Source organism: Microcaecilia unicolor, chromosome 4 (genome assembly GCF_901765095.1).
Source record: "Microcaecilia unicolor chromosome 4, aMicUni1.1, whole genome shotgun sequence".
Lineage (NCBI taxonomy): Eukaryota > Metazoa > Chordata > Amphibia > Gymnophiona > Siphonopidae > Microcaecilia > Microcaecilia unicolor.
The window spans coordinates 353,118,967-353,146,212 of NC_044034.1; the positions used below are offsets into that span (position 1 = coordinate 353,118,967).

Here is a 27,246-nt window from a genome sequence, read left to right on the forward strand (position 1 = left end):
ACACCCAAAACAATAGGAAAAAAACACAAATGTGTTTGTGCGCTATTGCACAACAGCATGTCCTATTGAACAATAGCATCACTACTGAAGAACAGTGAGCACTAATGTGCAATAGTGCATACCAATGAACAATTGAGTGCATTATTGAGAAACAGGGTGCACTATTTGAGCAACAGGGCACACTATTAAGCAGTAGGGTTCATTATTGCATAATAGTGTGCACTATTGCACAACAGTGTGTCTTATTGCTCAATAGATCACTACTGAAGAATAGTGAGCAATAATGTGTAATAGTGCATACCAATGAACAATTGAGTGCATTATTGAGAAACAGGGTGCACTATTTGAGCAACAGGGCACACTATTGAGCAGTAGGGTTCATTATTGCATAATAGTGTGCACTATTGCACAACAGTGTGTCCTATTGCTCAATAGATCACTACTGAAGAATAGTGAGCACTACTAATGTACGATAGATAGATAGATAGATAGATAGTAATGGTAATGGGAAATCAGTTTTCTATCCCGCTATTAATTCACAGTTCTAAGCGGGTTACAATTTTTTAAGAAACCAGTTTCATTTAACTGGGAAGAAGGGCCATAATAATAAATTCAATAATTAAGAAAAAAATTAAATAGTGATATCAGTAATTAGTGTGAGATACATATTTCTGAAACTAGAGGGTTTTCAAATTTTTCCTAAAAAGAATATAGGACTGAGAAGATTTAAATGTAGATGAAATCATAGTGCACAATCTTGCTGCTTGAAATGCCAACCCCAATTCAAAGAGATGTAATCTCTTTTTACCTTTTGAAGATGGGAAAGAATAACCTACAGTACCAGTGCGTCTTGTTCTCAAAGCATAAATAAATAAATATAAAATGTGGATATAAATAGTCTGGTGCCATGTAGAAGTTTGAAGAGAAAACAAGCCAATTTGAAATAGATTCTAGCCTCAATAGGCAACCAGTGCAATGATAAATAGCTGGAAGTGATTCTATCAAATTTGGACAATCCGAAAATCATTCGAACTGCTATATTCTGTATCAGGGGCGTAGCTAGACCTTACGGTGGGAGGGGGCCATAGCCCGAGGTTGGGGGCACATTTTGAGTGCCGCCCCCACCCACCACCTCTTCGCCCCAACCCCCGCCAGCCGAAGCCTTCAGCGCTGGTCTTTGGCGCAGCCGCGTTCGCTGCCCTGCGTGCTCTTCTTTCTTCTTCTTGCTCCTCCTGTGCATGCTGACGCTTCTTTATGCGGAACTGAGAAGGAGCGTCAGCGTGCATAGAAGGAGCAAGAAGAAAGAAGAGCAGGGCATCGAACGCGGCTGCCAGCCAAACCAGGGGCCCAGATGAAATTTGCGGGGGCCCAGGCCCCCTTGGCTCCCCGTAGCTACGCCCCTGTTCAGGGCTGTGCCAACACGGTAAGAGAGGTAAGCATGGCAGGAGGGCGTCATCCTCTGGGGGGCGCCCCGCCGCACCATGCTTACCTTGCCCTCTTCTCCCCAGATCCTTTTCCTTTTTTTTTTTTTGTTTAAATTTACCTCTGTCCGACGGCAGCGTAGCGTTAGTGAGGAGGCGGCGCTCCCCCGCCCCGACGTGTCAGTCTTCCCTTCGCTCAGTTCCGCCTTCTTCTGACATCAGAAATGACATCAGAAGAAGTCGGGACACTGAGCGAAGGGAAGACTGACACGTCGGGGCGGGGGAGTGCCGCCTCCTCACTAACGCTACGCTGCCGCCGGACAGAGGTAAATTTAAACAAAAAAAAAGGAAAAAGATCTGGGGAGAAGAGGGCGGGTAGTGTAGCGATCGTTTTCGGGGGGGGGGGGGGGGCAACTGCAGGGGGGCGCCGGAGACCCTAGGCACGGCCCTGCCCCTGTTCTGTATCGTTTTCAGTCTCCTCATCAAACTTCTGTTACATCCTAAATATACCAGATTACAATAATCCAATTGAGAAACTAAAAGAGACTGAACCAGAATTCTAAAATGATCTTGTTCAACATAACTATGTCCCATCTCTGAATCAGTTTCTTCCCTCCCACGATGAGCACTTCTCAGTGTTTTAATCTTGGGGCAGGACAAGAGGTGCATTCACACAGGCAACACAGTAGGATAACAGTGAAATTATAATTTTTTAATACTTACAGTTTTGATGTTTTCATTTAGGAAGGTGTCATTCTTTATGAACTCAGGGTAACCCACTTTTGACAGAACTGCTTTTGCCTGGGGACAGGGAGAGAAAATCACCAAAAGGTAAGACTAGCTACCTTATTCCACGTTTAGCTTTCGTAGCTTTTAAAAAATATCACATGTACTGGTGAACTATTCAAGGTTTAACTCTACCACAGATTTCTACGCATGTGCATAAAATACAATTGTGTTGCATTTTGTTATTTTGTATTCAAGTAGTTCAGAGTTCCTCCAGATCTGAGTAGCTTTTGGTGAAGTCCGATGTTCCACAAGGCTCACGTTTATCGGTTCTCTTTACTTAATTTGTGGAAGTCACTCACAAATTTGGGTGTCAGTTACCGCTCGTACGTGGATGACCTTCAGTTTTATTTTCCTGTACCATCTGTGCTTGAAGAGGGGGTGAGGTTGGTCGAGTGTTATCTTGGGGCAATGACTGCTATTGTTCATTGAATGTAGAGAAAACGCAAATTCTTTGGTTCTCACGTTGAGTACCATGTCCAGTTTCTCGCTTTCAGTTTGAAAACGTTTCTCTCGGTTATTGGTACAGTGTAAAGTTTGGGAGTTAACCTAATCTCCTCACTTTCGATTAAGCAATAAATTGCTGCTGTGATTAAAGTTGTGTTTTTTTTAAGATTCATTTGGTAGCAAGGCTTAGAAGCTTACTTTCTATGGAAATTTTTCAATCTGTGATGCGGTTATGGCCTATCGCATTTGGACTATTGCAACGTTTTCTTTTGTGGTCTTCCACAAAGGTCCTTAGATCATTGCAGGTAGCTCAGAACTCTGCAGCTCGGATTACAGGTGGAATGTGTAGGACGGCTCATGTTATTGCTCAGTTAAGTTGCATTTTAAAATGTTATTGTTGGTATTTAAGGCTCAGCATGGTGATGGCCTTGTGGCCATTATGCAGTGTCTGAAGACTTATAGTCCATCAAAAGTTTTGAGGTCTCAAGGTGGGTGTTTCTTGGATGTTCCTTCATTTTGTCAGGTCTGTCTTAAAGTGGACCATTTACGTATGTTTCCTATAGCTGGACCCACTCTGTGGAATACTCTCCCCTTGGAAATGCGCCAAATTGCTTCTGTGTCACTTTTTTTAAAAGCAATTTGTTTCATGAAGCTTTCATTGATTATGGACTTTAATATAGTTATAGACTGGCTTTTGATGTATATTTGGTATTCTCTGCATTTTATGGTTTGTTGTTTTATGTTGTGTGAATGTTGTATTCTCTGCATTTTATGGTTTGTTGTTTTATATTGTGTGTCTTGTTGTATGTGTTGTGTTGATTTTATGAGTGTTGTAGATTGAATGGAGAAGAGGCATATAAATTGATAAATAAATAAATGCAGATACTTAAGAATTACTCTTTAAGGACTAGATTCAGTAAATGGTGCCCAAATATGGGCGCCAAAAAAAAGAAGGCACACTGAACGCTATTCTATAAACAGTGCTCCCAGGTTGGTGCCATTTATAGAAAAGCGTATAGCACCAGTATCCATGCCCAACTTTGGGAACAAGGACATACACCTACTGAATCCTGGTGTTAATCCTTGCGTGTACATTAGACACAGATCCCTTGACTTCTACAATACTGTGTGCATCTTTAGAGAAAACCCCTGATGCACCCATGCCCCTCCCATGGCCATGCCCCCTTTTCAGTTATCCACTGACAAATATGTGAGTGCATCTTTATAAAATATCGCTTAGCAAGATGCGGGTGCAAACCCAAATTGTTGCCAATTAACTCCAGTAATTGATTGTTAGCACCCAATTATTGGTGCTAATTGGCTCATTACTCACATTGTGTGCATAACTGTTAAGAGTAACACGCATGATAAAACAATTCCCCTTTTCATTTCTTATCACTGGCTTCTCATCACAGTGTAAGATACTCTTGCATTTAAGAGCTACACTATGCTCTCCCCTCCTATCTCGCTGCACTTGCTATACCATGTGCACCGCCAAGGTTACTTCACTCCTTAAATAATTACTGGCTACAGATCCCGTCTGCTAGACAAGCAATATTAGAATCCGCCAGAAGCAGTGCTTTTTACTGCAAAGCCCCATCATTTCAGAATGCTCTTCCATCTCAAGTTCACTTGGAGTGAAGCAACCTTGGCGGTGCATATGGTATAGCAAGTGCAGCGAGATAGGAGAGGAGAGCATAGTGTAGCTCTTAAATGCAAGAGTATCTTACACTGAATTCGATATATGATGGGAAGCCAGTGATAAGAAATGAAAGGGGGAATTATGTGGTCAGAACATTTTGAATCTAGCAAGAGTGCAAAGCTGTATTTTGTACTGTATGAAGTCGACACAGTAAGGAAAGTGGAAGTGTATGATATTTCTATTGGGATGTGGATAGGGTTACCATATTTTGTCCCCCTAAAAGGAGGACACCCCACCCCCCTTTCACGCCCTTGCTCCGCCCGTCACATTTTCCCCTCACCCCTGTCACACACCCCGTCACCCCCCCTCCACGTCACCCCCCTCCCCTTACCTTACTACTGCCCTGGTGGTCTAATGACCTCTTCGGGGCAAGAAAGAGCCTCCTCTTTCCTGCCCGGAGCACTGCCCTGCATCCATTCCTTCCTGTTGCTGATCTCGGCGCCGATTCAAAATGGCCGCCGATAGTTGAAGTCGCGCGAGGTCACTTCAACTCTCAGTGGCCATTTTGAATTGGCGCCGAGATCAGCAACAGGAAGGTTGGATCCAGGGCAGTGCTCCGGGCAGGAAAGAGGAGGCTCTTTCCTGCCCCGAAGGCGGAACAGGTCACTAGACCACCAGGGCAGTAATAAGTAAGGGGAGGGGAGGCTAGCAATCTGCCCGTTTATCCGGATTTCTGGACGAATGGGCAGGCAGGTGGGCGGGACGGCCTGCTCACCAGCCTGCCCGTTTCTCCAGAAATCTGGACAAACGGGCAGATTGGCAAAACCCGCCTGGTTGCCCGGACATATGGTAACCCAAGGTGTGGATCATACAAATTTATGTTGTAAGCTGTCACTTTCTTACTATTACTGCTGTAAGGTTTTATATTGTTCTGTTTCTCAAAAACTAATAAAAATTAGTGTTGACAACAAAAGAAATCATATGGGAACGTAAGGCCAATTTTTACCATAGCTTAGTAAAAGGACCCTGTGAAGGAGTGAGTGGTCTAGCGGTAGGCATCCTTAAGGAACACTCTCACTGAGCCTGCAACTGAGCCACCTTCGACAGGTGGCGCTAACTTGATGACTCAGAGGCTGAAGTCCAGCCACCACAAGATGTCTGGCTAGGAGGGTGGGGCTCAACAATGAGCAGGAAGTAAAAGCCCACTAACAGAATGGAACAGGGAAGCTCAGCGGAGAGACGAGAAGCCCTTTACCTTATGCCTCCACTCCAGAAGTGTCAGTTGCAGAACCTTGGCTCAGATAGGCCAAGAAGTTTATCTTGGAACCCTGCTGGAAATTGTAGCTTTGTAATTCAGGGCCAAGCCTGGTGCTGCAGGCCTGGGACGCCAGGTCAGAGACAAGTTGTGCTGCCTTATGAACACAGAGCTGAGCGTGCCTTGGCCCTGCAGGAGCAGACCACGGGAGAGAACTTTTGAACTTAAAAACTGATTCTTGGTGCGTTTATTTTCTTTGGAACTGTGAAAGAAATAGGTCATCCAATTTGCTGCATATAAATACATTTTGTTATCTTACATTTAGCCCTCTGTGTGAGTGTGATTGTCAAGGCTCCCAATCCTACCCTCGCTCACATTACCACGGACCCCCTTATCTCCAGAGACTGTGCTTTAACTTCCCAAGGGAACAAGCAAACCCAGAGGAAATTTCCTCCCAATGGAGGCAGGAAATTCGGCATGCCTCCTCAACTGTACTTACAGACCCAAATTCTTCAGGCTGAGTCACATTCCTTGGATCGTGTTAGGCTACAAACTCCACAGTAAATTTATTTGTTACATTTGTATCACACATTTTCCCACCTATTTGCAGGCTCAATGTGGCTTACATAGTACCGTAAAGGCGTTCGCCAATTCCGGTTTGAACAAATACAGTAATGTTATGGTAGAATAAGGTTCGTGTGTATAGACACATTAGGGAACCATAGAGAGGAAGAGAATCGTAGAGTGGAAGAGTTATTATGTGTCCAAATTACGAGCTTTGGTTTCGTCGTGTTGCAGGGTACAGGCACTGGCGTAGCAAGGGGGGGGTTGGGAAGGGCGGTCCGCCCCAGGTGTGAGCTCAAGGGGGGTGCTTCTTGCCAGCTCCCCCCCCCCCCCGGGTGCACCACGATGACACCCCCCCAGACCCAGTGCCTACCCTGAACTCCGTCTAAGCTCTCGCACCCTACCTTTAAAAATGCTCAGAAACCGAGGCGAGGCGCAGCACCTGCGCCTGCAAGTCAAAGAAGTATGGATGGATCGTCTCGTCATCGATCGGGCCTTCCCTCGCTCTGTCTGTCCCGCCCTCCGCTGACGCAACTTCCTATTTCTGCAAGGGCGGGACAGACAGAGCGAGGGAAGGCCCGATCGATGATGAGACGATCCATCCATACTTCTTTGACTTGCAGGCGCGAGGCGCTGCACCTCACCTCGGTTTCTGAGCATTTTTAAAGGTAGGGTGCGGGAGCTTAGACGGAGTTCAGGGTAGGCACTGGGTCGGGGGGGGGGGGGATGTCATCGTCCTGCACCCGGTGGGGGGGGGGGCGCAATGGCGAACCGCCCCAGGTGGCAGCACCCCTTGCTACGCCACTGGGTACAGGCATAAAGAAAGAAAAGGAACAGAAATCCAGCAATCAATGGAGTCAAATTCAGAACGTTGTTTTGTTAAACGGTGGCAGAAGGACAATATCCCTTTAAGAAACGAAGGTCATATCGACACCTCGGCTAACTGTGTGCAAGCCAGAACAATGGCTTCTCATTATTTGTACCCAGCACAGGCTCCACTTGATTGTATAAGCCATTTATATTAATAAGCACCCTCCGCAAAGCACAGAGGAAAGCTCCTCAGTTTTAATTCATGCTAACACACCTATTTAAATTAGTGATATAAGTCTCAAATGACTTGCCAATATTCCTAAGCAATCAATTTAATCACTTAATTAAGCAGCCTTTGTATTGCGTCTGCATAATTTAGCTTCTTAACATTTCTGATTAAACCACGAGAAGGAGCTAAATAATTCACAATTGCTGATGAACCTGCTCCCTTAAAAACAATGTGTGCTGTAGATTGTCTAAATCTGCAGTGGGGTTTCATGGAGTCTGTGTAATTTAACTATTCCAGTACTGCTTTAAGAAGCACAAACTCCCGGATTCTATATATGGCACCCAGATTTGCGTGCCCAAACCTGTGCGCACTCCCAAGATGCACGTGCAAATTACGTAAGAACATAAGAATAGCCATACTGGGTCAGACCAATGGTCCATCTAGCCCAGTATCCTGCTTCCAACAGTGGCCAATCCAGGTCACAAGTACCTGGCAGAAACCCAATTAGTAGCAACATTCCAGAATTCCAAAAAGTAGCAACATTCCATGAAGAACCCCAAAGAGCAGCAACATTCCATGCTACCAAGCACAGGGCAAGCAGTGGCTTCCCTCATGTCCATCTCAATAAAAGACTATGGACTTTTCCTCCAGGAACTTGTCCAAACCTTTTTTTAAACCCAGATACGCTAACCGCTATTACCACATCCTCTGGCAATGAGTTTCAGAGCTTAACTTTTCATTGAGTGAAAAAATATTTCCTCCTATTTGTTTTAAAATTACTTCCATCGCTGGACATGGAGGGGAGGGGAAAGAGGAGAAATCGCTGGACATGGGAAGAGAGGGCAGGGGCGAGATGAGACTTGTTGGACATGGATGGAGGGAGGGGAGCAGGGTTGCCAGATGGGAAAAATTTTCCCCACCCAAAATCAGCCCTAAACCCGCCCAAAACCCACCCAAAGTCAAACCCCACCTCCAACGTCATTGGCCCCGCCTCCAACGTCATCGACCCCCGCCCCTGGCGTCACCTATGACGTCGTTAACCCCGCCCCTGTCTAATTAGGACAGACAAACAGGACAAACAAGAGATAAGAGAATATTAAAGTGAGGATGATAAAATAAGGGTTTTGAACAAGTGAATAAGGGTTAGGAGTTAAAAGCAGCATCAAAAAGGTGGGCTTTTAGCTTAGATTATCAAGGAAGATACTGGAATGGACGTGGCAGAACTGAAAGAAGCTGTGAGAGATAGGAAGGCATGCCGAACACCGATCCATAGAGTGACCGAGAGCCGTACTTGACTGATCGGATAAGGAAGAAAGGAAAGAAGTACCAGCAGGCTTGAATAACTGCTATCTGAAATTCCACTTTTTGCAACTTCCTCTCAACATTCAATGGTTTGGGACTGGAATCCTGCTCCTGGAGCTTGGTAACTGTTTTCTGTGGATTGCTCCAAAATACGTTGAAGAGCAGAACCTGTATGGGAAATGCTCTCCAAATATCTGCATAAAATCTAGAAGTCAGCGTTCATACCTGCTCCAAGGCACAAGTATGTCTCATTTAATTGCTTACTTTGACCTGGAGTTTAGAGGAGTCATGGGGAAGGAAAAGAAATTGTGCTTCTCTAGAATTGACAACCCCTCAAGATTGCAAAACTGAGGGGTCTTTTTACAAAGGCGCGTTAGTGTTTTTAGCATGCACTAAAAATAAGCGTGCACTAAATGCTAGAGACACCCATATTATTCCTATGGGCGTCTCTAGTGTTTAGCGTGCACTAAAACCGCTAGCGCACCTTTGTAAAAGACCCCCTGAATGATGACAAGTAAGTACTGAGAGTTTTATAGCTCCCCGTGATGTCCATCTCTACATATATCTCTACATCTCTCCTTCTCTGCACATATTCAACAGACTGCTAAAACCTGTCGTTTCTTTCTCTATAATATCAGCAAAATTCGCCCTTTCCTCTCTGAGCACACTACCGGAACCCTCATCCACGCTCTTATCACCTCTCGCTTAAACTATTGCATCTTGCTTCTCACAGGTCTCCCACTAACCTGTTCAAAATTCTGCTGCACGACTAATATTCCGCCAGGGTCGTTATGCTCATATTAGCCCTCTCCTCAAGTCACTTCACTGGCTTCCTATCTGTTTCCGCATACAGTTCAAACTCCTCTTATTGACCTATAAATGCATTCACTCTGCAGCTCCTCAGTACCTCTCCACTCTCATCTCTCCCTACATTCCTCCCCGGGAACTCCATTCACTGGGTAAATCTCTCTTATCTGCACCCTTCTCCTCCACTGCTAACTCCAGACTCCGTTCCTTTTATCTTGCTGCACCATATGCCTGGAATAGACTTCCTGAGCTGATACGTCAAGCTCCATCTCTGACCGTCTTCAAATCTAATCTAAAAGCCCACCTTTTTGATGCTGCTTTTAACTCCTAACCCTTATTCACTTGTTCAGAACCCTTATTTTATCATCCTCACTTTAATATTCCCTTATCTCTTGTTTGTCCTGTTTGTCTGCCCTAATTAGATTGTAAGCTCTGTCGAGCAAGGACTGTCTCTTCATGTTCAAGTGTACAGCGCTGCGTATATCTAGTAGCGCTATAGAAATGATAAGTAGTAGTAGTAGGCATTTACATGCAGGATTGAAAAATTGCTTCTCACCCTTTCAAAAACTGAGTAATGCTGCCCTTGTTTTACTACTGGTGGTTGGGAGGCGGGGATAGTGCTGAGCAGACTTATACGGTCTGTGCCAGAGCCGGTGGTGGGAGGTGGGGATAGTGCTGGGCAGACTTATACGGTCTGTGCCAGAGCCGGTGGTGGGAGGTGGGGATAGTGCTGGGCAGACTTATACGGTCTGTGCCAGAGCCGGTGGTGGGAGGCAGGGCTGGTGGTTGGGAGGCGGGGATAGTGCTGGGCAGACTTATACGGTCTGTGCCAGAGCCGGCGGTTGGGAGGCGGGGACAGTGCTGGGCAGACTTATACGGTCTGTGCCAGAGCCAGTGGTGGGAGGTGGGGATAGTGCTGGGCAGACTTATACGGTCTGTGCCAGAGCCGGTGGTTGGGAGGCGGGGCTGGTGGTTGGGAGGCGGGGACAGTGCTGGGCAGACTTATACGGTCTGTGCCATGAAGAGCACAGGTACAAATCAAAGTAGGGTATACACAAAAAGTAGCACATATGAGTTATCTTGTTGGGCAGACTGGATGGACCGTGCAGGTCTTTTTCTGCCGTCATCTACTATGTTACTATGTTACTACTACTACTACTAATCATTTCTATAGCGCTACTAGATGTACACAGCGCTGTACACATTATATGCTTTCTCTGTCCCTAGAGGGCTCACGGTCAAAGTTTTTGTGTAATGAGCGGAGCGGAACTGGTAGACGTGAATTGCTAGTTTACCCTTTCCAAAAATACTAGGACTAGGGGGCATTCAATGAAGCTGCAAAGTAGTAAATTTAAAACAAATCAGAGAAAATATTTCTTCACTCAACGTGGAATTAAACGCTGGAATTCGTTGCAAGTGAATGTAGTAAAAGTAGTTAGCTTAGCAGGGTTTAAAAAAGGTTTGGCTAGCTTCCTAAAAGAAAAGTCTATAAGCCATTATTAAAATGGACTTGGGGAAAATCCACTGCTTATTTCTAGGATAAGCAGCATAAAATATACTGTACTGTTTTGGGATCTTGCCAGGTACTTGTAACCTGGATTGGCCACTGTTGGAAACAGGATGCTGGGCTTGATGGACCTTCGGCCTGTCCCAGTATGGCAATACTACGTTCTTATGTTCTCCATACAGGTCACACCACTCTGTGCCATAGTCTAGGGTTGTACCTGTCGCTCTGTGCCCTCTATGTCCTGCTTAAAGTGTGAAGCAGTGGCACAGATATGGGTGGGCATAGGCCCACCCATCCTTGCCTCAGGCCCACCCAGTCTAGAGGCTCCCAGAACACCTAATTAGCAGTGCCTCACTCCTCTCTCTCTCTCTTCTCTTCTGGTGGCACAGCATCTACCCATCTCTCTCAGAACCCCGCACCCCTCAGTCTATCGTTGAGCTGTCGCCTGCAGCGATTCCTGTAGGCAACCTGCGCTGGCCCTGCAGCTGGCCTCTAGTATGTCCTGCCCTCAGTGATATCACTTCCTGTTTCTTCACCGGTGGGGGATACAGTAGAGGGACAGCTGCCAGGCCGGCACAGGTTGCCTACAGGAATTGCTGCCGGCGATAACTTGGAGGTAGCCCGTTGAGGGTGGGTTCAGAGAGAAACAGGCAGATGCCGGGCGGGGGGAAGGGCAGATGCTGGGTGGGGGGGGGGGAGTGGCAGATACCAGGCTGTGGGCAGAGGGGAAGAAAGATGACGGGGAGAAAGAGGACAGTATGTGAGTAGGGGCAGAGGGGATGAATGGGAAGAAAAAGGGCCGCAGGGGCAGAGGGAAAGGTTACAAAAAAACCTGTATGTATGAACGGGGTGGGGGTGGGAAGGGCCCACCCAGGATAACTTGGGGCCCACCCGAAAAGGCAGGTCTGTTCTGCTTTGATACTTTCCTGTCTGTTTTTCCCATGTCACTGTTTTTGACTCTACCACCTCCATCGGAAGGGTATTTCCGGGCATCCACAGCCCTCTCTATGAAAAAGTATTTCCTGATCTAAGTCTAGCTCCCTGCAGTTCATGTCCTCTGCTTCTATCACTTCCCTGCCATCATTGATAGCACTTGTTTTAACGGCCTCAAAGGGATGTAGCAAACAGGTAATATGAGAAGAGATGGGCAGAGGTTGGACATGCTCAGATGCCCTTGTAGCTATCAAATATGTTCAGGTTTATGGGTTTGCTTTTAATAGCGAAGAAGCTATAAGAAGGGAAAGAAAGGCTGGGGAAGGAAAACAGACTTTGCACATAGAAAAATTTATGTCTGGTCATAAAATAGTTTGCTATTGAACTGTTATGTACTCTAGGACTGCCTTTATAGAGCAGCACTAAAACTTCCCTTGGTAGCTATTGAAAGATGCGTGATTTCAACTGATACTTCCCTCGTATCAATGGGTAATACAGCTCTGCAATTCATTGTTCACTGTGACGAACCTTTCAGACCACACACTCGTTGCATGACCTGCATTCAGCGTGAAGGTCGTGTATATTGTTCTAACAAAAACTCTCTCATTCCGCTCACCCACCACAACGGTAAGAAGTGATCAGCTTATCAAAGAGTCAATAGAGCTGACAGGGAAGAAGATTTCAAGTGGGTTTTCAGACAGTCTTTCTAGCAGTAGATTTAAGCAATAATCAGGGGATCATTTGTTTGCAACCACTGAATTATTCTTTTGGTGTTAAATTATGGAATGCTTTGGCCAGTTCTCTGCAGGTTGCGGTGCCTTTGATTTAACCAACGTACGAATAGCCATACCAGGTCAGACCAATGGTCCATCTAAACCCAGTATCATGCTGTCAACAGTGGCCCATCCAGGTCACAAGTACCTGGCAGAAACCCAATTAGTAGCAACATTCCGTGTAGAACCTCAAAGAGTAGCAACATTCCATGCAGAATCCCAAAGAGCAACAAGATTTCCGGAATCCCAAAGAGTAGCAACATTCCATGTAGAACCCCAAAGAGTAGCAACATTCCATGCAGAATCCAAAAGAGCAACAAGATTCCTGAACCCCAAAGAGTAGCAACATTCCATGTAGAATCTTAAATAATAGCAACAGTTCATATAGAACCCCAAAGAGTAGCCATATTCCATGCTACCAATCCTAGGGCAAGCAGTGCGGCGCTGCAGCTGAGTGGGCCTGAGCCACGACTGAGCAGGCCTGTGCTCACCCAGGCCCACCCGTAGCTACACCACTGGCATATAATGGAGGCAGCGCATGCAAATCAAGTTCATGCATATTCATTGTGGATATCCTGAAAACTTGACTGGCAAGGGGTACTCCAGGACTCGGGAAACACTGCTGTAGCACAAAAGGACAACTACACCGAACCACCCAAGAAAGGGACCGAACAACTCTTTCATTGATGTTATCGAGGACACCGAAAAGATTCCAGTGCATATTCTAATCGTTATCTGCACCACATCTTCCACAGTAAATGGAGTCATTCCCAGTTAATCATGTGAACCACTAATCTGTCATTACCAGCATCGTATCCTGAGTGCCCAACATGAACTGGGTCAACAAACCCTAAATTAAACTTTTCCTTAAAGTAAATAGCGAAGTCATCAGGGATAGGTTTGACCACATTAACAGGTACCGACAATAATCTTCTTACCAGCTTATCACAGCACAAATTTGAGAGAGATCATTTTTTTTTTAAAAACAATATCTATAAGACCTTGACAACTTTTCAACTCGTATTGTGTAGCTATTAAAGAAAGCTACACAATATGCACTACGAATCTTTTTCCTAAATTGATAACGACATCTCTATAGTCGATGACCTAACTTATGCTACAACTCACTTTATCACTTAAAAACCTCTATGCAATGCCATAATGCATTCCTCTGTACCATGTATGTATCCACTTTAATGCAAAATCATTTGTATGCAATACCAAAATGTACTCTCCCGTACCATGAATGTATGCACCTAAATGTATTACCATTTGAAATTCTGTACCCGGAATGGCAATCGCCATCACGGCATAATGTAAGCCATATTGAGCCTGCAAACGGATGGGAAAATGTGGGATACAAATGCTACAAATAAATAAATAAACTCCTTTTGATCTTGCAACATTGTCTCCTCTGTCCTCGGCAGGGGCATAGCCAAGGGTGGGCCTGGGTGGGCCCAGGCCCACCTACTTTGTGCTCAGGCCCACCCAGTAGCACACCTATGAAGTGTCTGGCAGGGATTCCTAAGCCCCACCAGCTGAACATTCCTGTCCTTCCTGCATACCAGCCTTCCCTCTGATGTATTCCCGCCTATGCGGAAACAAAGTTGCATCAGAGGGAAGGCTGTGGAACCAACATGAGCAGTGTGTATTATTTGCTGCTTGCTGGCAGTGAAAATCTGCTATTTAACATGTATGGGGGGAGGGGGATGTTTGAAAGACCATCTGGCATGCAGGCGAGAGACGGAGAGACCAAATCACTTGTGGGACAGGGCAGAGTTCTTCTGCCCACCCATCTTGGGCCCAGGCCCACCCAAAATTAGGTGTCTGGCTACGCCCCTGGACTCCTCGGTGTTTGCCACCACCTTTCACTTCTTCTGAGACTATGCTTTGGCTTCTTTAAATCGTCATTATATCAAGGGGCGTAGCGTGGTCTCTCTGCTGTGCTTCTCCTATGCTTCTTTTCTAACGTAGTAATATAATTTGTCAGCTGCTGCTCCCAACATGACACAAGATCATTTTACAGTAGCAGCAAATCCACCACTCACCTGTGACCAAGTTTGCTTAAATTTTTCAATGTCAAACATCAATTCGCCCCTTGACACCTAACATCCCTTAATTGTTTTATATAGTGGCTGTGCATTGAAAACAAATAAGAGAATGACCAGTCTCGAGTAAAAACTGTAACTAAAATACCAGAACACGATACACGACAGGACTGACTATAAGGACAGAACAATAAATCAATGTCCCTTTTCATGTGTAGAACTATTTATCAAAATCTAAAGCAGTCATAAAAACATCTATTTGCCCCACTAGGGGATGCCGAGAGGGGGGCAGGAGGGACAAGATTCCCCTGGCCTGGCCTCCAAGGAGGACCCAGCGCCGGGGGCTGTCTCTTTCCTGTTCCTGTGTGTCGGGACCCGGGTGATTGTGTTAATGCAATAACCTGGGTCCCGGCACACAGGAGCAGGAGAGTGGCAGACCGAGGGAGGAGCAGACGCAGGAAGAACTTAAGAGTAGCCATACTGGGTCAGACCAATGGTCCATCTAGCCCAGTGTCCTGTTTTCCAGACTGTGGCCAAGCCAGGTCACAAATATCTGACAGAAACCCAAATCGTGGCAACACTCCATACTACAAATCCCAGGGCAACCAGTTGCTTCCCATGTCTGCCTCAATAGCAGACTATGGACTTTTCCTCCAGGAATTTGTCCAAACCTTTTTTAAACCCAGATACACTAACTGCTGTTACCACATCCTCCGGCAAAGAGTTCCCGAGCTCAACTAAGTTGAAGCTGCCCAAGTGGGGAGGGAGCTGGAGGGCAGTGATGGCCTGAATGTGGGGAGGGCAGAGTGGCGGTGGTGGCTGCAGCGGCCCTGCCCTGGACCCGGCTCTGTCTCTTAGCGACCCTGTGTCCCACCCACAAAAAAAGATGCATTTCATCAAATGTTGTAGAGCTGGAACCTTTCTGTATGAAAGAATGGACCAAAATTATTTAATGGTGATGTGAAAGACCAATCTAAAGAGAGTCCACGTGCATGCAGAACTCAGTAGATCCTTCCCAACTGCAAAGGTCTTAAATACAAAACCTACTATGCATCCAATTTCTCCGTTATAGGCAGCCAACTCTGGAACGCCATACCAAGACACATCCGAACAACCAACGAGCACCTACCCTTCCGGAAGCTGCTGAAAACTTACCTCTTCAAACAAGCCTATCCAAACAACCAACTTAATTTACGAACAACCCATACCACTAATATTACCCATGACCAATTCTTCCCTCCACATCTCTTCCTCTTGTCCACTCTATACAACGGTGTTATCTCTGTGACACTTTTGTACCCATACATTGTTCTACTTTATACAACTATGTTATTTCCGTGCTACATTGTTCTACTTTATACAACGTTGTTATCTCTGTGACACTTTTGTACCCATACATTGTCCTACTTTATACAACTATGTTATTTCCGTGATACTTTTGTACCCATACTTTGTAAGCCGCACTGAACCTGCTATTGAGCGGGAAAGAGCAGAGTATAAATGCTACAAATAAATAAATAAAAGGAGTGGGAATATGGACCAGGCTTATCCAAAGACTAGAACCAGACAAAGTTTATATTAATAAAATAAACAATATTTATTAATATTTCCTTAAAATTGACTCGAGACAATGTTGTGTTTCGGGCTGGTGGCCTACATCAGGAGTCTTATGTCCTCAATAAAAACTGGTGATATGGAATAAACTTGCGCTCTAATTGGAAAACAGAGATCTTGAAACAACAACATAAAGATGGTCTTGAAAAAGACCGTTGTAGTAAACCGTGAGTTACTTAGCTCTACGCAACATTTACAGAAATGGTTTAGTTGAAGTTATTGAGTTGAAGAAGATGCCACCAAATACTTAACAGAAGGGTTCACATACTTTTACTCACAAGGATATCTGTTGTTAAATCTTTTTGTTGAACAGGATTTTTAAATGAGGATCTAATAATGTTCTGAGTGTAAATTTGTGCTAAAACACACACAGCCCATTTTAGACAGGTTGTAGAAGTAGGACTTGAGACGTGCAGGTCAGTGTGTCTGAAGTTTCACCCGTATTTTAGAACAGAATTTGCCGACGTAGAGCTGGGTGTCTAAATAAACATATGTAACATTGATGGGTTCAAAGCCGACACATAACTGGCTATGTTGTACAATGAGTAACAGCGTCCAAGAGTTTATTTGCCAACATATACTGACACAAAGACCCTACTCGGTCCGTGTTTCGGCACAGAGCCTTCCTCAGGGGTCGTTGCAGTTCAAATAAAATCAGCTTCGCAGAGTTTTTAAAAGGGAAAAAGTCCTAAAGGCGCTGAAACTATATGCGCTTTAAGGCACGGCAACGTCTCTGGCAATCCAACTGGTTATCCTTTGGACTTTAGAAACATAACCAGTTATTATCCCAACACTGTCAGAGGGACTGGTTTCTTTTGCCAGTTTGGCACTCGGGGGAGACAAAAACCACTAGGGAATTAAGGGGCAACTCTTGAATCCCTCCAGTGGAGTGGTGCTCAAAAGCAACTGTTTCCCAAATCCTAAATGTGCATGGGAGCAAGTGGAACTCCCTACGTCAATCTGTTGGACGCAGACATTTAGACCCCTTTTGAAATGGAGAATAAACATCAATGAACTTGCTATACCCTTGTTCCACCCAAAGCAGAGAAATGGGGAAGAAACGTCTATGAACTTACTTGTCCCACCCAAAACACAACCAGACTAAACCCCCCTTGCCATTTACACATACGTGGGTTTGACACATACATATTCTGACTTTGTAAAATGGGGTCTTAGATGTTTATGCAAGATAAACGTTTTACACGCTGATTTATGTATATATCAAACGTGAATTGGGCTTGTAAACTGAAGGCCAGAGAATACCAATGGGTTTGTACACTTCTCAAAATTGTACGATATGGCTAAAAGGTAGTGACGTCGTAGCCAGGAATTTTCAACAGGGGGAGCATCTGCATTTCCCTCCCTTCTCCCTCCCGCTACATCTCTCCCTTCCCTTCCTGGCCCAACCTTGCAAAGATCTGGTAATCCCCTCCCTCCCCAGTACCTTAAAATCCGGCAGCGGCACTCATAGGCTGCCTGCGGCCTGCACCAGGGCTTTCTCTCTGAACCATCCCTTAGAAAACAGGAAGTTGCATCAGAAGGGATGGGATGGTTCAGAGAGAAAGGCCCAGTGCAAATGCCGATGCTGCTGGCACTGCCCAGGCGAAGACTGGATGACTCGATGTGATTTTAAGGCATGGGGGGGGTGGGGGGAATTGCCAGATCTTTGTGGGGCTGGGCCAGAAAGGGAAGGGAGAAATTGCAGGGGGAGGGAGAAGGGAGGGAATGACAGGGGGTGCGTACACAAAACTCGCACCGTGAATGGAAACACCACTGCTAAAAGAGTAAGTTGAAGGTCTCTCCGTGTTTGCTGACCCCACAACTTTTGACTAGTTTTTCAGTGTCCTCCAAAAGGTTACCATCCACCTTATAATTGAAAGAGAAAAACGCCTAGATTTCGACCCAAATCGGGAGATAGATGTTTATCTCACAAAAACAAATAAATCGGTATAATGGAAAGCCGATTTTGGACGTTTTCAACTGCACTCCATCGCGGAAGTGTACAAAGTTGACGGGGGCATGTCGGAGGCGTGGCGAAGGTGGAACTGGGGCATGGTTATCGGCCGAGGAGAGATGGGCGCCTTTCGCCGATAATGGGAAAAAAGTATGCGTTTGTAGCTAGAATTTAGGGCACTTTTCCTGGACCCTGTTTTTTCACGAATAAGGCCCCAAAAAGTGCCCTAAATGACCAGATTACCCCCAGAGGGAATCGGGGATGACCTCCCCTGACTCCCCCAGTGGTCACTAACCCCCTCCCACCACAAAACATGATGTTTCACAACTTTTTATTTTCACCCTCAAATGTCATACCCACCTCCCTGGCAGCAGTATGCAGGTCCCTGGAGCAGTTGTTAGGGGGTGCAGTGGACTTCAGGCAGGTGGACCCAGGCCCATCCCCCCCCCACCTGTTACACTTGTGCTGATAAATGGGAGCCCTCCAAACCGCCCCCCAAACCCACTGTACCCACATGTAGGTGCCCCCCTTCACCCCTTAGGGCTATAGTAATGGTGTAGACTTGTGGGTGGTGGGTTTTGAGGGGGATTTGGGGGGCTCAACACACAAGGGAAGGGTGCTATGCACCTGGGAGCTCTTTTACCTTTTATTTTTTTTTTGTAAAAGTGCCCCCTAGGGTGCCCGGTTGGTGTCCTGGCATGTGAGGGGGACCAGTGCACTACGAATCCTGGCCCCTCCCACGAACAAATGCCTTGGATTTATTCGTTTTTGACCTGGGCGCTTTCATTTTCCATTATCACTGAAAAGCAAAAAAGCCCAGCTCACAAATTGTCGAATAAAACATGGACGTCTATTTTTTTCGAAAATACAGTTCGGTCCGCCCCTTCACGGACCCGTTCTCGGAGATAAACGCCCATGGAGATAGACGTTTTCGTTCGATTATGCCCCTCCATATCAGTTCCATTATCAATCCAAACTGGCCTGTGGACCAACACTCTGCCTAGGGGAATTCCCAGTTAAAAGAGCCATAAAGCCAGCCTCACTGGAAGCTAGAACCCTTGACCCAGTGGCGTAGCTTCTTGGGGCCACGGGGGCCTGGGCCCCCCCCCCAAATTTCATCTGGGATCCTGGTTTTGCTGGTGGGGGTGCCCAACCCCCACCAGCTGAAGCCTTCTCCAGTGCCGGTCTCTGGCGCCGCCCTCTCTCTTCCCCCTCACGCTCCTTTTAGTGAGATTGAGCATGCTCAGTTTCACTCAAAGGAGCGTGCAGGACGTGAGGAGGAAGAGAGAACAGGGCAGGGAACGCAGTGGTGCCGGAGACCGGTGATGGACAAGGCTTCAGCTGGCGGTGGTTGGGGACACTCGCCAGCCAAGGTATTTGCTGCAGTAGTGGGTGGGGAGTGCCAGGGTGGCGGTGGGAGGGGGGGCAAGGCGGTGGGGCAGCAGACTAAAATGTCCACCCCCCACCACGAGGTCTGGCTACGCCCCTCTCTTGACCCCATATAAAAGAAAGCCTTGAAAGGCATTCGTCTTGTTTTTGTGCATAAAGAAGCAACGACAAAAGGACTGCAAATATTTTTAATTTATGACATAGCTGTTGACTACTTTTGCAGTGTAGCAGATGTTACACAATAGATGCACACAGAAGAAAATTAATTTTTTCTGGTTGCTATGACATCAACCAAATAATAGATATGGCCATGAAAAATATTTTGTCTGATTCATTTGAAACTGAGTGTGCTTAGGTTTGTGACTGGGACAGAAATAAACACAAAGCCAGAGTAAAATACTCTTTGAAACGACAAAGCAAGTTAATACAAAAAAAGCCAGAGGATTATTTGGGATGCAAAAAGCATAATGATTTAAAAAAAAAACAAAACCATAAGTAACTAGAAGTCAAAAGCAGTGGCATCGCGAGGGCAGCTGACACCCGGGACGGGTCGCCGCTAGGCACCCCCCCCCCTCCCCGGGTGCAGCGCGATGCACCCTCCCCCCTCCGTAGCGCTATTCAGATTTTATTGGCACTTTTCTTCAGCAGGAGCCCAGAATATTCATTCTTCTTGCAACTGCATAACAAGCACACTTTGGTAGCCTGATGCTGTGAGACAGGAAAATGCCTCATCTTTGCTGTCCATCTGTATAAAAACAGCAATTTCTGTCACCCTTCCCAACCCGAAAGACCTTTTACTTCTTTCTTTTTTACCACCTCTGTAAACGTTTTAAAGCTTCAGGGGAAGGAAATGGGTGCCCTGTACACAAAAGTATGACCATGTCATTCAAATCAACAACAAAGGATAGAAAAGCATTTTTTTTTATCATTTGTTTAGGGAGAAAGAGTCAATCGTAAATTGTACTTTTTATGGAATAGACATAGACTGATCTTTCACTGCTCTATTTCAGCTGTGCGTTCTCTTCTGCCTAAACATTCTTTCAAAACCAGGTCCCTGTCAAGAAATATCTTCCTTAATAGATTATTCAATCTCCGGCTCTCTGTTTGTACTTGACCTCCTGATCTTTAGCAGAGGCGTAGCCGGACTCAGTATTTTGGACGGGCCCAGAGTTAACTTGGATGGGCCCTTCCACACTTCCCCCCCCCCCCCCCCCACACAACATTTTTTAAAATACAGATTTTTTTTTTCACCTACCCCGAATCTCCCCTCCTTTTCTCCATGGCGTCTGAGCCAGGGGCTTAGCTAGGTGGGGCCACGGGGGCATGGGCCCCCACAGATTTAGCCCTGGCCCCCTCTACTTTTGACCCCCCCCCCCCCCCGCCACCAACCCTCCCACGCCACTTTCAACCCCCCCTCCTACCGCCGCCAGGTACCTTTGCTGGCGGGGGTCCCCAACCCCCACCTGCCAAAGGCTTCTTCAGTGCCGGTCTCAGGCGCGTTCGCTGATCTGTTTCTGTGAGTCCTGACGTCCTGCGTGCATGTAACGTGCAGGATGTGCATGCAGGACGTCAGGAGTCAGGACTCACATAGTAACATAGTAGATGACGGCAGAAAAAGACCTACACGGTCCATCCAGTCTGCCCAAGATAAACTCATATGTGTATACAGTACCTTACCTTGATTTGTACCTGTCTTTTTCAGGGCACAGACCATATAAGTCTGCCCAGCAGTATTCCCCGCCTCCCAACCACCAGTCCCGTCTCCCATCAGAAACAGATCTGTGAATATGTCGGAGGCCGGCGCTGAAGAAGACATCGGCTGCAAAGGTACCTGGCGGCGACAGGGGAGGGTTGGCGGCGGTGGGAGGGGGGGTTGAAAGTGGGGGTGGTCAGCAGCTGGGGGAGGTGGGCTAAAATATACCCCCCACTCGGGCTCTGGACCCCCTCCCGCCGAGGTCTGGCTACGCCCCTGGACTCTCGGCATCTGTGTTTCTGTCTCTGAACCCCGTCCTTCCCCAGTGTACCATACAGGCATCCTCGGCGCCTGCAGTGATTCATTCTCGCTGCTTGTGCCGGCCGTGCAGGCTTCCATCTGCCACATGCCTTTGTCCCACCACTGACGTCATTGCCTGTTCCCTGTCTGACGGGGCATGGCAGATGGAAATCTGCAGGACTGGCGCAAGCAGCAAGAATGAATTGCTGCAGGCACCGATGATGCCTGTACGATAGACCAGGTTCTGAGACAGAAGCGCAGATGCCGTGGTGCCACAGAGGAAAGAGGGGAGAGAGCAGTGTGGTCCTGCCACTGGATGGGCCTGAGCTACAAATGGGTGGGCCTGTGCCCACCCAGGCCCACCCACAGCTATGCCACTGATCTGTAGAATACAAAACGTGCCATCTTCATCATCACAGAGGTATCAGTGCTACAGTGTGGTGCTCTGCCATCGAATTCGCTAAGATAATGCAAAGGCTTTGGATTATTTTTGAAATAATAAACACCCGGTTTCAAGGGTAAAATTCTGGGTGACATAAACTGGTCTTGAAATGGGTGCCACGCACAAGGCAGAGATGGTTCCCTTGACAGAACACTATACAAGGAACACTGGCAATCCAGGAAGTGGAGGTCATCTAAGTAATTGTTCAGCCATTTGTCAAACAGATGCAAAATACAGTAAAGGGGGAAACCTCTGAAGAGATGCAGATACTGGAGATGGATGCTCCAGGGGAAAGCAGAGAGTGCATAGAAATCAGTGGGTTACCATCCAAAACTGAAATGAAGTTACACACGGAACTCAGAGGTTATAGGACTGCTAGGCAAAGAGAATATAATGATTTAAAACCAAAGAACAGGCAGTAGGAAAGACTGTTATTCGCGTTGCAAACATCTTGGTTCTTCAGTCTGGAATTCAGAATAGAGCGCCATGAGCGCCACCTGGTGGATTCAGGTTTCTTATTTAGTAAGGGCAAGCAATATCTTCTCTGGAACAGTTTGCAACGAGATTCTGCAACAAGCGAGTGCTTCAGCGCCCGGCATGTGCTAATATAACATTTTACTCTTGATGCAAATTATATCAGCGTTAAAACTTGTGCGCTGACAGAAAAAAAAATAGCATACACTGCCACAATCATCTGCAATGGCTTGCTGCAACACCAGCAAAATGTTTCCCTTCCTGTAAGAGCATGCATTGCATTATACTGAGCCTACAGCCCACAGACACCAATATAGCTCACTGCAGTTACATAACCATTGATAATTGAACCATTTGGAGTGGAGGAGTGGCCTAGTGGTTAGGGTGGTGGACTTTGGTCCTGAGGAACTGAGTTCGATTCCCACTTCAGGCACAGGCAGCTCCTTGTGACTCTGAGCAAGTCACTTAACCCTCCATTGCCCCATGTAAGCCACATTGAGCCTGCCATGAGTGGGAAAGCGCAGGGTACAAATGTAACAAAAATAAAACAGATACTATTGGACATTCTACATGGAATGTTGCTACTATTGGAGATTCTACATTCCACTAGCAACATTCCATGTAGAAGGCTGCGCAGGCTTCTGTTTCTGTGAGTCTGATGTCCTGCGACTCACAGAAGCAGAAGCCTGCGCGGCCACATTGGTGATCTGCAAGGGCCGACTTCTACATGGAATGTTGCTAGTGGAATGTAGAATCTCAAATAGCACCAACAGTGGAGGAGTGGCCTAGTGGTTAGGGTGGTGGACTTTGGTCTTGAGTTCAATTCCCACTTCAGGCACAGGCAGCTCCTTGTGACTCTGGGCAAGTCACTTAACCCTCCATTGCCCCAGGTACAAATAAATACCTAAGCTGCATTGAGCCTGCCATGAGTGAGAAAGCGTGGGGTACAAATAATAAATAAATAAACTTGCAAAAAATGATACAGTCAACAAAATGATCTCTAAAAACTAGTTTTCCATTGAGTACAACAAATTTATGAAATAGGAAAAGTCTTCTTAAGCGTCCTTCTGAAATCTAGATCATTTTTATTTGTTCTAATTCCAAATGGTAAGGCGTTCCATACAGACACAGCCTGATAAGAAAAGGAAGAAAGCCAAAAATTTTACAAGTTAACTTGGTCATGCAAACGACCAGATTTGTAACCAAAGCAATCATATAAGGTGGGGCCTCGCCATATAACATTTTAAAAACCATAACGCCTAGTTTACATTGGACCCTGGCTTCAAATGGAAGTCAGTGCAATTTCAAAATAACGGGAGTCACTGAATCAAATCTGCCTAATAAATAGATCAATCGGATTGCGGTGTTTTGGCCTACCTGTAAACTGCTACTACTTATCATTTCTATAGCGCTACTAGACATACGCAGCACTGAACATGAAGAGACAGTCCCTGTTTGACAGAGCTTACAATCTAATTAGGACAGACGAGCAGAACAAATAAAGGATAAGGACAAAGAGTAGTAAGATTACATAAGTAATGCCACACTGGGAAAAGACCAAGGGTCCATCGAGCCCAGCATCCTATCCACAACAGCGGCCAATCCAGGCCAAGGGCACCCGGCGAGCTTCACAAACGTACAAACATTCTATACATGTTATTCCTGGAATTGTGGATTTTTCCCAAGTCCATTTAGTAGTGGTTTATGGACTTGTCCTTTAGGAAACCGTCTAACCCCTTTTTAAACTCTGCTAAGCTAACCGCCTTCACCACTTTCTCCGGCAACGAATTCCAGAGTTTAATTATGGGTTGGGTGAAGAAACATTTTCTCCGATTTGTTTTAAATTTACTACACTGTAGTTTCATCACATGCCCCCTAGTCCTAGTATTTTTGGAAAGCGTGAGCAGATGCTTCACATCCACCTGTTCCACTCCACTCATTATTTTATATACCTCTATCATGTCTCCCCTCAGCCGTCTCTTCTCCAAGCTGAAAAGCCCTAGGCTCCTTAGTCTTTCTTCATAGGGAAGTCGTCCCATTCCCGCTATCATTTTAGTCGCCCTTCGCTGCACCTTTTTCTAATTCTACTATATCTTTCTTGAGATGCGGCGACCAGAATTGAACACAATACTCAAGGTGCGGTGGCACCATGGAGCGATACAACGGCATTATAACATCCTCACACCTGTTTTCCATACCTTTCCTAATAAACCCAACATTCTATTCGCTTTCCTAGCCACAGCAGCACACTGAGCAGAAGGTTTCAGTGTGTTATCGACGACGACACCCAAATCCCTTTCTTGGTCCGTAACTCCTAACGTGGAACCTTGCATGACGTAGCTATAATTCGGGTTCTTTTTTCCCACATGCATGACCTTGCACTTGCTCACATTAAACGTCATCTGCCATTTAGCCGCCCAGTATCCCAGTCTCGTAAGGTCCTTCTGTAATTTTTCACAATCCTGTTGCGAGTTAACGACTTTGAATAACTTTGTGTCATCAGCAAATTTAATGACCTTGCAAGATTCCAGAATTCCAAATAGTAGCAAGATTCTGTGCAGAATCCCAAAGAATAGCAAGATTCCGGAATCCCAAAGACGACGACTACTACTACTACTTATCATTTCTATAGCGCTACTAGATGTACACAGTGCTGTACACTGAACTCGACAGAGCTTACAATCTAATCAAAAGAGACAAACAGGACAAATAAGAGATAAGAACAAAGAGTAACAAGATTCCAGAATCCCAAAGCCAACCAGCTACTACTACTAATAATAATAATTTCTATAGTGCTACTAGACGTATACAGCGCTGTACACTGAACATGTAAGACAGTCCCTGCTCGACAGAGCTTACAATCTAATCAAGACAGACAAACAGGACAAATAAGGGATAAGGGAATCACTTATGGTGGGAATGATAAAACAGACATGGGTACTGAACAAGTGAATAGGAGTTAGGAGTTAAAATCAGCCTCAAAAAGGTGGGCTTTTAGCCTAGACTTGAAGACGGCCCGAGCTGGAGTTTCATGTACTGATTCAGGAAGTCTATTCCAGGCCTATGGTGCAACAAGGTAAAAGGAACGGAGTATGGAGTTGGAAGCGGAGGAGAAGGGTACAGATAAGAGAGATTTACCTGATGAATGCAGTTCCCGGGGAGGAGTGTAGGGAGAGATAAGAGTGGAGAGGTACTGAGGAGCTGCAGAGTGAATGCACTTGTAAGTCAATAAGAGGAGTTTGAACTGTATGTGGAATGGATATGGAGTCAATGAAGTGATTTGAGGAGAGGGCTAATATGAGCATAGCGACACTGGCGGAATATAAGTTGTGCAGCAGAGTTTTTGAACAGATTGAAGGGGAGAGAGATGGCTTAGTGGGAGATCTGTGAGAAGCAAGTTGCAGTAGTCTAAGCGAGAGGTGATAAGAGTGTGGATAAGGGTTTTGGTAGTGTGCTCAGAAAGGAAGGAACAAATTTTGTGATGTTATAGAGAAAGAAACGCGTTATAGAAGCTTTTGTACACCCAGCGAGGACTACATGGAGGACTACGTTGAGGAGTGGCCTAGTGGTTAGGGTGGTGGACTTTGGTCCTGGAGAACTGAGGAACTGAGTTCGATTCCCACTTCAGGCACAGGCAGCTCCTTGTGATTCTGGGCAAGTCACTTAACCCTCCATTGCCCCAGGTACAAATAAGTACCTGTATACAATATGTAAGTCGTATTGAGCCTGCCATGAGTGGGAAAGCGCAGGGTACAAATGTAATAAAAATACATTACAATAATCCATTCTAGACAGGATAAGAATTTGTACTTTAAGCCTAAATTGCTGGTTTATTAAAATATGTTGTATAGTGTGATTTTTAAATTACTGACAGGAAGGGAGACATTTTAACAAAAATGCCAGTCTGACTCCTTGACCCCTTGACCCCCCCCCCCACCACCCCACCTACAAAAATTCCCTGGTGGCCCAGTGAGACCCCTGTCCATCTTGTCCCCTCAGTCCATCCTCTGTGTCCTGCAGCCGTCTTAAAAACCAGCAGCATCTGAGCCCTAGCGGTGCGTCAGGAGACACCCCTAGGGGTTAGTCTGCCAAATTCCTTTCCGTATTTGGGAAGCTTTGCTTTATTTGGCAGGATGACCCCCCTACTGACACACCATTATGGGAGAAAGAAGAAGTAGAGGGTGTGACACAAGCTTCAACACCGGGAGTCTCTGTTACAATTCCTTTATTACACCAAACGGAGACCCGACATGGGGCCATGTTTCGGCAGTAAGAACCGCCTGCCTCAGGGGTCAAAAATACAATATCTGTTGTTGAATGGATTAGAAATCGATGGTATCCAAAAAAGGAAATCTGTTGAATACACAGATTCCGAATGTGTGGAAAAACACGCCTTGGCGCCAAAATAGTCACTTTAGCAGGGTTTCTTTTGTGAGATCATAAAGGAGGGGTGGGCCAATGAGTAGGGGTTCCAGAGGTCCACTTGGGCCACCGGGGATCATTGCCAAATAAGGTCATCTGAGGCGAAGGCTGAACGTCACCTCAGATAACTTTTTTGCACCTTTTACTCCAGCCTTGAACTGAACTGAAGGGGAGATTCGGTACTGTAAGGCATGTAAAAATCCATGCTAAAATTTAGCGTGGCTTTTTTACAACAGGAACCTTTAAAATTCAGGCTTCTGTGTGCATTCTGTATACCCACTGTGTTACCCTTTAGCACAATGGTTTTACTGCTGATTTTCCCAAACTAAAAATTATTACTACTACTACTTGACATTTCTAAAGCGCTACTAGGGTTACGCAGCGCTGTACAATTTAACATAAGTACATAAGTAATGCCATACTGGGAAAAGACC

General features: G+C 45.9%; 1 protein-coding gene across 1 annotated transcript in view; it reads right to left on the reverse strand.

The window, feature by feature from the left end:
• The window catches only part of PHEX (phosphate regulating endopeptidase homolog X-linked), a 207,021-nt gene that overhangs the window by 58,918 nt on the left and 120,857 nt on the right, over window positions 1-27,246 (reverse strand). The window contains exon 13 of the mRNA XM_030202253.1: window positions 2,145-2,222. Coding sequence (XP_030058113.1) covers window positions 2,145-2,222 — 78 coding nt within the window. The remainder of the gene's footprint in view (window positions 1-2,144; window positions 2,223-27,246) is intronic.